Raw genomic sequence first — 11,330 nt, forward strand, 5'->3', positions numbered from 1 at the left:
GGGTATGGGACGGGTTTGGGATTTTTTTTGAAACTTGGGGTGGGTTCGGGTATTGCTCCGCCCCGCCCCGATTATATATAAAATTAAAATTAAAATTAAAATTAATTTAAAATTATTTTAATTTAATTTTTATTTTATTATTTTTAATATATAGATAATAATAAATTATTTTTAATAAAATAAGTTATAAAAAATATAATAATTTAATTATTTATAAAATATATTTATTTTAATATAATTAAAAAATTTAAAAAAAATTAAAATTAAAATTAAATAAAAAGTTAAACGGGGCGGGTGTGAGAATGTAGCATACCCGCCCCGCCCCGCTTAATTTTTTAAATGGAACGAGGATGAGAATTGCTTTAAATAAACGGGGCGGGGTTGGAAGGGGGGCGCCCCGCTCCGAACCCGCCCCGTTGCCATCCCTAGTGATACCATACGCATATAATTTTTTGTGTCATTATTTATACCTTGATTCCATTTATTTATATTTTTCTACTTTTGACCCATTTATTTGTACTCTTATTTAAAGATGTAAATACATATTTCAACTACCTATCTCTTAGTCGACAAGTATCACTTTAGTATCTGAGCAACTTTTTAAAAAATTAAGAAATAAAAGGTTGATACTACAGGATGCATGCGATAAACAATCACTTTAATAATTTATTATGTATTTAAAATTATTCTAAGAAGATTTTTTATTTAAAGTAAAAGAAATAAACAATTTATTATATATTTAAAATTATTTTAAAAAATATTTTATATTTAAAGTAAAAGAAATAAAGAGACATGTTAGATTGTTTTTGGTTGTACAAATGTTTTTAGTTTTCCTTTATTTTATTTTTATTTTTATTGTTTTTAAAATACATTCAGTTAAGAAAAGTCAAAATTATTATTATTATTATTATTTTATTATAAAGATATATTCACTTATATTAACTCATAATTTAATAAATAAATAAATACTTATAGAGTATTTTTAAAATAATATTTTATTTTTAAATATTAATTTTAAAAAAATCTGTTTTCATTCTTCTTAATTTTTTTAAAAAAATTAAAAATAAAACAACATTCTCCTAAGATATTTTTGATTGCCATTTATTTTTTAAATTGTTTTTTTGCAGGAGGCATAAGCCGGTGTAGGATGATGAAATTGCCGTGTACAGTGATTTAACATAGGCTGAGCCACACCCTATAAAACCGACCACAAGAGACGCTGCTGTGGAAACCTATCCACTCTAATGGATAACCAAGGAGGCCAGGCCGATTCTGAACTCAACTCGGACTGGTCGGAGTTGACTCACGAGTGCCTCACCAATGTTCTATCCCGACTCACCCTCCACGACCGATGGACTGGACCCATGCTCGTCTGCAAGTCCTGGCTCCACGCCTGCAAAGACCCTTCTCTCTTCTCCACCCTCGATCTCGAAGTCCACTTCGACTCCCCCACCGAGTCCGCCCGCTGGTGGACTCCTGAGTTTGAGCGGAAGATCGACGCCATGCTCCGATCCATTGCTGAGTGGAGCGGTGGGTCAATCACCGAAATTCGTGTCAGACACTGCTCAGATCGGTCGCTCTCTTTCGCCGCTGACAGGTATTTGGGGAAGTTTTCTTGATTTTGATTGGTGATAATTTCTGGAATTAACGCATTCAATTAGGATTTGTATTAGCCTTCTGTTTGTTTGCTGAGAAAATGAAGGAAAAGAGAGGAATCTATTTATTTAAGTTTCCATCTCTTTTTGTTTCTACTGCTTACGGCAACAAAATCTTAATTAAGTTCTTTATTTAATTGACCCTGACACAACTGTTGGTATTTGGATGTTTTGAGTTGGATTTTTTCATAATTTAGCTTCTGAATGATGAAATTGAGTTAGGCCCAAAGTTTAATTTTCAGGTTTCAGTTTTTGGATTTGATTCTTGCGCCCTAATTTATTGGATGCTGAAAAGGGGTTTCGCCCGATTGCATTTGTGGGTTTGTAATTTTGGTCATCATTATCGTATGGTTGGTCACAGTTTAAATTGATGAAATAGGGTTTTATATTAGATAAAAAGGGGGTTTTATAACTATTGCAGTTGCTTGTTTCGTTTTAGGATTTCCTTTTCTGGCTTTTGGATCTGTTTGGTAGGGTTAGGGTTTGTATTAGGAAACCAAAATTGGTCCCATTGGAGAGTATATGGTTTCAGAGAGAGCTGAATGATGAAAAAAAAAATTGGGATAACTAGATAAGATTTATGATTTAGTATAATCATCTGGTTGCGATAAGCCTTGAATGATGGGACCGGATACTTGTGTTATTGCACTGCCAGCCTTGAATTTCTTGGAGCGATGAAATTAGGTTTTGTGAATTTGGATTTTCAGGTGCTCGAATCTTGAGGTTCTTTCAATCAAGAGCTGTCCAAATGTTACTGATGCATCAATGGCTAGAGTAGCTTTTCGGTGCCTCAAGCTCAGGGAAGTTGACATCAGCTACTGCTATGAAATTTCTCATGAATCCCTGATTCTGCTAGGAAGGAATTGCCCTAATCTCAAAATTCTGAAGCGGAACCTGATGAACTGGCTGGATCCCTCCCAACACATAGGAATTGTCCCTAACGAATATCTAAATGCTTGTCCTCAAGATGGGGACTCTGAAGCTGCTGCTATTGGCAAAACTATGCCTCATTTGGAGCACCTTGAACTTCGGTTCTCCAAGATATCAGCTAAAGGCCTTGCTTTGATCTGTGATGGGTGTCTGAACCTCGAGTACTTGGATCTTTCTGGTTGTGCAAACCTGACAAGTCGAGACATTGCCAATGCTACATCCAATCTGAAGAACTTGAAGAAGATTGAGAAGCCAAATTTCTACATCCCGAGGTCAGTCTTTCATGCTGAGAGGTATGGCCATTGGCGGTTGTATGATGATCGATTCCAAACAGATACTTTCCGAATTTGATCAGGCTAGGTATTTCAATTCATCAACTGTATGGTAGTCAGTGTCTTATTGCTCTATAAAGGGGGTTGATTTGCAAATTTACTTCTATAGTTCATAGGATTGTCCAATGCTACTGGTGCTACTGCTTCTGCTCTGTTTGATTATGCTGTGTGTTGTGTATTGCTTTGCTGTAACAAGAATCTTCCCTTGTTTGTTGGTATGATATATTAATGTTTATTATGGGACATGCCTTAAAGTCGTTTTACAGAATCTCTTTAAAAATGGAGCTTGATCCACATTGATTTGGAAAAGTTCTTTATTGGATGTGTTTACATCTGAAGATTCTTTTATGTATTTTTGTCTCATAAATTGACAATGTGGAGACTGCTTTGTTCTTCTGGGATCTTCTGGGACCCACATTGTTTCATTGCAAATACCCTTGAGAAGAAATTTCCCTCAGCTTCTGCTGCTTTCCTGGAGCCTCTGGTAAGATATTAATGAGGAGACGAACAGGCTAATATATTATAGGCTTGAATGCCAATAAGCAATAATAGATTACTGGAAGAAGAGCATAGGAGGAATGGGCTTTTGGGTGACCTGCATTTCCTTCAGATGTCATATAACAAATCCTTGAAGAGTTGCATGGGCTGAGCCTCTAAGCATATCACTACAGACAAATGGTTGTCCTTGGTTGGGCTCCGCTGTATGCATGCATTTCCCTCGAACACCCCACTCCCCAGCCCCATATGCATGGGCCTTCCCCACCCAAAATTCGCATCATGGATTGGTAGTCGTGTCCAGCTCCCAACCACGAGGTTCGGGCTACGGAATGTGTGAGCCCCTCTAACTAGAGCCGTTAGATTGGGCTGCATCTCAAGGTAGTCAACAGCCGATCTCAGATACTCATCCTCCATCCCTGCTATTGCGTTGCGAATCCTCTGAACAGTGTCTGAGAAGGCTTCAGATTGGAGATCACCCGAATTGGCAGTTAACGTCGACGTGAAAAGTGCATTCCCAAAGTAACCAGGTGGGAGTGTAGGACGCAATCTCAACCGTCCATCGGTGGGGATGTACAATTTGGTGGGTTGATCATGGGAGAGGCCACGTGCCTTGCATATGCAGCGCCACAAGTGGGCTGCCAAGGTTTCATAGGTACTATACTTCACTGAGCTTGGGCTTGGGCTTCCATGGCGCACAGATTTGGCTTTGAGGGCGTTGAGGTGCTCAGGTGTGAGATGAAGGATGAGCGTGGAAGTGGGCTTAAGGGTGGATGGGCCGTGGAGAGGAGGTGGAGGAAGGTATTCCACGTGGGAGAATCTTGGAGCAGGCGGGTCACGAGCACGGAGAATCGTCCGATCAAAGAAGGGTGAGATGGCGATGGGGATACCACGTGTGATATCAGACCATGAGTTGATGAAATGGATGCAACCGCTGCCGTCGGCTACCATGTGGTGAATGGCCACACCCAGGCAGACTCCCCCACACTTAAAGTAAGTTACCTATGTATATATATTTATTTTATTTTTAAGATAAAAATATTTCTATTCAGAAACCCCAATGCTACAATAGGATATAATAAGATGTGAAAAATGAATAAAAATAATAGAGTAAGTACATACTTGTAAGAGGAGGAGCGGATAAGAAGAAATGTGGGCAGAATGGTCCACCACCGGAATGAGGTGCCGTAGTCGGTGACTAGGCGTGAAGTCCCCCAAGTCATCAATAATAGCATCCGCTTCCGCCTCCTGAAATAACACACCCTCTCCATTACAGTTGATTTGAATTCTACCATTTGCATCCAACCCCAACCTTCCGGCCACCGGATAGAATTGTACAAGAGCGTTGCTGAGAGCCTCCTTAAGCCGACTGGCGTCGAAGAAATTGGAACAAAAAGCGTTGGGCTTGTACAAGTAGACAGTGGGCACGTGAATTCTAGGAACCACCGAGTCCAAGTTGGACATCCAGAGGGTGTGTTTGGGGGTATGCTTTGCTGGGCATACCATACTCCACTTCTTCACCTCAATCTTCATCTCACCCACCTCCCTATACCCCTACAACATTACTTTCTTCTAAAAGCTAGCAAAGCTGCTATAGAAAATAAAATTTCTGTTAAGATATCACACTATAGCAAAAACAAAAGAATCACATACAACAGTGGATTAATTAGAAGCTGAGAAGCGGGGAAGCTGGTGGTGATGGAGTCTGGAGATGAGAATGCGTATGCGTGTGTGCGCGCGCACGGAGGAGACACGTTCAACTTCATTTGGATGTGGAGTACCAGCTTAAATCATAGAGTAGACTAAAGAGTGGGCAATTCAAATTGAACACGCATGTTAGGTTTCTGTTTCCTTCCACTACAGGAATGATAAAAAATGAGCGATAGGAAAGAATTTGTTTGGTAGTGGAGAAAAAAATAGTTTTTTTTTTTATGAAATAACATGAACACTGGCTAAAAAGTATAAGACAATCTTTGTTCCATACCCTCATTTCAATGCTTTTAATTTTGAAAATAAAACTTACCTTTAGAAATAACTTCTGCTTTTTTAAGTTTTATCTTTCAACAAATTTTTTAGTTTCTAATGAAATAATATTAATATTATTGATGATTAAGAATTGATTTGACATGTTTTTAAGAAGCATTTTTAACATAAAAATTGTTTTTAAAGAAGAAACAAGGCGTTCAACAAAGATTTTAAAATATTAAAAAAAAAATTGAAGATGCATTTAATAGGTAATTATTTTAAAAACACTTTAAAAAAAACACTTTTATTAAAAATATTTTAAATAAAAATATTATCAAACATACTCTATTATTATATTTGGATTACAATGGTTAAAAGGTAATTTTTAGAGTTTTTGATGTAATAATATAAATATGTTTCCATTGTTAAGTGTCAGTTTGACAATATTTTTTTTAAGTGTGAGAGAATGCCAATCAAGTGTTTTTTTAGATGCATTACAAATGATTTTTTTTTTTAATATTTTAAAAATATTTTATAAATTTTGCCCAATATTTAAGGCTTGTTTGAAACTGTTTTTCAGAATAGTTTTCTGTTCTCCAAAATAAAAAGCATAGGAAATATATTTGATAACTAAAATTTGTTTTTTGTTCTTAAAAACAGAAAATAAAGTGTTTTCAAAGAACATCTTTTAATTGTTTTTTATTATTTTCAATTGTTTTCTAAATATTGTTTTAAGAAATAATTATACAAACATATAAAATGATTAAAAATAAAACACTACATATAAAAATTATTTTTAAAATATATTTAAAAATTAGTTAAAAATATTTCATGTTTCCAAATGGACTTTTATTCTATAAAAATTAGAGAGTAGTTTTCAAAAATTATTTTTCAAAATTGTTTTAAAAAACAGTTAGCAAACAGTGTCTTGATTTTTTTTTTTTGAACTTTTATTTTTATTTTTGTTTATGTTAGAAGTGGTTTTTAACGTGATATTTGGATGACTCTGGTTATGATTGGAGGTAATTTTTAGAGTCCTAATGGAATAATACAAGCATGTTTCCATCATTAAGGAAATAATATTGTGATATTTGGATGAAAATGGCAATGATTGGAGGTAAGTTTCTTGGAATTCCTCTTTTCCATGAAAATTTAATAAAGCATAATATTTGTTATCAACTCACCTTCTCCTAAAGGATTTTTAGGTTTGCTAGAAATTATACCATCGTTTTTTCTTTTTCTTTTTTATTTTTTATTTAGAATCCTATAGTGATGATATCCATGTCTAGTCTTCAAGTAAAATTTGATATGTTAATGACATTTTTGGAAGTATATATATATATATATATATATATATATATCCCATATGCCATGTATATAAATTACCAATTATGTATATATAGATCTTTCATGCATAGGCTATGTATGTATTTGGTAGTGACATGTTTCAATTACTTGCCAATGGATTATGTATGAATATTATTAGCATTTGCTTCAAATAATTCCATTTATTGTAATTGTGGTGTATATAAATTTGGTCAATATAAAGTTTATTTCAATTACTCATGTTTTGTGTGATAAAACATGGAGAGATTACACTTCTTGCAACCCTTATTTCTATATGGTAGTAATTCATATGATTTTTTAATGGTTTTCTTGTGATTTACTATCAATTATCGATTAATCTTTAGAGCCGATAAAATTATCCAAAAGGGTGTTGTTAATCTTTTCAAATCCTCTTAAAGTCATTCATCTACTTTAAAAAATTAACCATCTCATAATTCCGATAATTAATCTTGTGATTTATTATTATTATTATTACTGGCTGTTCCAAATTGTAATATCATTTTATTGTTAAGCAAAACTTGACTTCGATATGATTTCTACTTAGGGCATAAAACAATTTATAAATCAAAAGTAAATTCTGTAAATATAATTTAAAGTATAAAATAAAATATGAAAATTGAATTTGAAATGAATTTTTTTTTGAAAAATAATACCTTGATACAAAAAACTTGAATTTGAAACTTGAACTTGATATAAAGTTTTGATTATAAGAAAAGATTATAAATGAAAGATTTTTGAAAGGAGAGGGATATAAAGGAACTAAGAAGGTTTTTTGCATAAACACTTTTATCACTCTTATCACTTTTTGTATTTTTCACTTTGTCTTGTAATAATCTGAATGACTTTATTAACAAAAATTTTTGACAGACTTGAATTTTATTAAAATTCATGGACTTGAAATATCTTGAAATCCATAGATTTGTTTAAAATTTAAATCCATCGATAACTCATTGATAAAATTTTCTACCGATAGGTTGTTGATAAAGTTTTCAAAATGTCACGAATGTAAAACTTACTATGCAATACAATTTAAAAGTAAAATGTACTTAAATGGTAAGCCTTCCATCTTCATTCCTTCTTTTTTCAAATTCTACAAGTTTTGAATCATTTCACTTTATATTATTATTATTATTATGCATGGTTTTTGTATTATTTGCCAATTTCAACGTCATTTCACTACTACAAATGAGTTTTTGCTATCAATTAATTTGTGATTAAAAAATAGCATCTTATTGTAAAAGAGTCCTTGTCCACAAAAACTTATTTATCGTAACTTTGAGCTCATACAATTATTTTTAATCATAAAAAATGAAGTTTGCAAAACAATTTTGCTATGAAATAAATTTTGTGATAAAATGTCATTTTTTATTAAAAATAAATTTTGTGAAAATATACTACTATAAAACAAATTCATGACAAGAGTAAAAATTTTCTATGAAAAAAAAAATATGATAAAAGGCCAAAAAAAAAAAAAAAAATCATGATAAAAATCACATAAACCATAAAACAAAATTTGTGTCACTTTCCACCATATAGAAACTATGAAAAATGTTAATTTCTCATTAAAAAAAAATGCAGATAGTCACTTTCCACCATGGGAAATTATGAAAAATGTTCATTTCCAATAGAAAAAAGTTATGATAGAATTTCACTGATTATTATGATGAACATCCAGCCCACTGTCATTTCTTATCATCAGCGAGCTCATCGCCAATAGGGGAGAGAGAGAGAGAGAGAGAGAGAGAGAGAGAGAGAAGAGGATATCCCTAGGCTTTGCAAAGAAAATTGTATGATAAAAGAAAAGCAAGATCCGTGAATTCAAATAGTATTAGAAAAATGTAATAATTATTATCACAGTTTAGAAAGGATGACCGGGAGGAAGACTATACCGCGACATTACTTTTTGTAGCTTCAGGGAAACACCCCTTACATCCGCCAAACTACTAGCTAAGCCTAGTAGACATCTTACACTTGTACATATAAGCTTGAGATCTTGAACTGAACTCTTACTACTCTTGATATGGTTTAAATTCGTGGTCTCGATCATTAATTTGGAGGGTCTCGAGGTATATCGGTTTTGAGGCGTATCGGCCTCGACTTTTGATTTGGTATCGGGTGATATGCAAAATAAAATAGTTAGAAGTTCAAAAAATTATAAAAATATTATGTAAATTATAAAAAAGGGTGTAATTAATTTTTTTTAAAAATTAGTAAAATAAAATTATCTCACTTTTAACATTGTTAATATAGTTATAAAAGTATTTGTTGAAAGTTTTTCATGATGATGCTAAGAATTAAAAATTATTTTATTTTAAATATAATGATACTTTTACCAAAAACTTACAATTCAATAATCAATTTCATGTTTAATGTAAATACAATCTTTATATCGGACAAAAATAATTATAAGTTTCTTAATGTAATCATGTTATTAAATAATTATTTTTATAATTATGATTCTTTTAAAAAAAATTGTTTTAAATAATTATTCAATTCATAACGTAATTTAATTCTAGAATATTATATGATATAATAAATTTAAAATATAATCTCTATATAAAAACATACTATATAAATGCATTTTATAATCTCTATAAATTTAATGGTAATCTATGATTACCATTAAGTTCCATGCCACCTATAAAAGAAACCATTTTACTTAACCAATCGGTAAGTCAACTCTCACTTTCCCAATCTTTGAGGCTTTGAACTCCCACCCTAACTTTAAAAAAGTCAAGATCCACAACGGGAAAGGAGGGCAAGCAATCACCCACACTACCACTGCAAGAGTTAAGACCCGCAATGGGAGGGGGGAGCAAGCAGTTACTGTAAGACTCATCTTACTCATTTTCACCACCACCGCAAGACCCATCACTTTGAACCATGGTCACCGACCTCACTAGTGAAAGAATCACTCTTGCACTCCACCGTACTTGATTGTAGTGTGGTAAGTGAATGCCCTCATTCCTTTGGTGGTTTCTCTTCCCATAGACTTCCAAAAGAGTTATAGGTGAGGTTTAATTTGATTTCTTCTTTTTCTTCTTTTATGATTTTCATCACGACGGACAAGATTGATGGGCTGAAAGTTTGAAGGGGAATATTTGATTTTTATGAAAATTTTCTAATACTCTTTTGTGATTTAAAGAAAAAAAAAAGCTCTCCATTTTAACTTGAAAAACTTTATTGAATTTAACAAATTCAACTGAGTTAACTTGGAATCTCAATCAATTCAATTGAGTCTTGTTGATTTAGTATTGAGTTTGTGCATAGGATTGTATTTAGTATTGGACTTATCATGACTAGTGTTGAGGTGGATATGACTTAACCCTAACTCTTCATAAAACCCTTGATGAAAAAATTAATAAGATAAGATCAAATATTCTCTTAGAGTCCTACCATAGAACATAACGACCACTGAACATTGCTGCTAGCATTGAATAAGGCTTTTATTAAATTTTTATATAACAGCCCACTCTAAACCATGCATATATTTTTGGTCTAAAGTTAATAAACCCTTATGACTTTAAAACATGTTTACATGTTTACATGATTACGAGAAGTCCATATATATATATATATATAATGTTTAGGAGCTTTTTCCTATTTCCTATATCCAATGTGAAATATTAAAATTACTCTTGATATAAATACTATGTCTTCATCCTTTATAAGATTCTAAGGTTAAATAGATACACATCCTTTATGAGGTCAAACAATCTCTCGCATTAGAGTTAGGGATTAGTTATAATACTATCACTACAAGAAAAAAGGGAAACATTGCCATTTTTTGTGTCAAGAAAGGTAGATGCTTATATAAGAGCCATCTTTGAATAATGTTAATAATGACCCTTGTAGAAGTGTCATATTTGAATATTTTTTGGTAAAATAATCTTTAAAAAATTGGTAATCTTGACATTTACAAGAGCATCATCTTTAATAATATTTCATCAATGACACTTTCAAAAACGCCATCTTTTATTCATGTTAACAATAACACTTATAGAAGCATTATCTTTGAACATTTACTATTAAAAATAATATTTAGATCATAGATTTAAAATAATGTGAGAAACAATGACTAATTTAATTACTGTAAAATACCCAAGAGGGAGGGGGTGAGGGTGAATTGGGTTTTGAAATTAAAAAAAAAAACACTCTTAATTGATAAGTAATAGAACAATGAATGTAAAAAGATAAAGCTTAGAGATATTCAAACACTATTTATGGTTGTTCGACAAATCCTGCTTATGTCCACTTCTCCTTAACCTCCTTTAGTCTCAGTGGGTCCTCATGACTTTAAAATATATTTACATGGTTAAAAGAAGTTCATACATATATAGTGTCAAAAACTTTTTTCCCTATCCAATCATGTGAGATATCACAATCAATCCCCATACAAAGACAATATCCTAGTTGTGTCTTATGGAATTGCGAGGCCAAACAAATAGATATTCCTTGTCGAGCCAAATAAACTCCCACATTAGGGTCGATGACTAATTCTGACATCATTTGTAAGGATTCACTTTCAATTGTGTAGATATTATCTAATTTAGACTTAATGGGCCTTCATGGTTTTAAAACATGTCTCTAAGGTTAAGAGAAGATT

The 11,330-nt window shown here is 32.5% G+C and overlaps 2 protein-coding genes across 2 annotated transcripts; one reads left to right on the forward strand and one right to left on the reverse strand.

The window, feature by feature from the left end:
- Positions 1-1,088: 1,088 nt before the first annotated feature.
- LOC100257095 (F-box protein SKIP1) lies at positions 1,089-3,155 on the forward strand. The gene is made up of 2 exons (XM_002277483.5): positions 1,089-1,597; positions 2,363-3,155. Exons 1-2 carry the CDS (start codon positions 1,245-1,247, stop codon positions 2,934-2,936), a joined length of 927 nt encoding a protein of 308 aa, XP_002277519.1. The 5' UTR covers positions 1,089-1,244; the 3' UTR covers positions 2,937-3,155.
- A 58-nt stretch (positions 3,156-3,213) lies between these two features.
- LOC100250237 (shikimate O-hydroxycinnamoyltransferase) lies at positions 3,214-5,239 on the reverse strand. Its single transcript, XM_019223155.2, has 3 exons — positions 5,066-5,239; positions 4,535-4,958; positions 3,214-4,414 (listed from the first exon to the last, which is right to left on the reverse strand). The coding sequence occupies exons 1-3, from the start codon at positions 5,176-5,178 to the stop codon at positions 3,524-3,526; spliced, it is 1,428 nt and encodes a 475-aa protein (XP_019078700.1). The 5' UTR covers positions 5,179-5,239; the 3' UTR covers positions 3,214-3,523.
- Between the last annotated feature and the right edge of the window lie 6,091 nt (positions 5,240-11,330).

This window comes from Vitis vinifera, chromosome 11, assembly GCF_030704535.1.
Source record: "Vitis vinifera cultivar Pinot Noir 40024 chromosome 11, ASM3070453v1".
NCBI lineage: Eukaryota > Viridiplantae > Streptophyta > Magnoliopsida > Vitales > Vitaceae > Vitis > Vitis vinifera.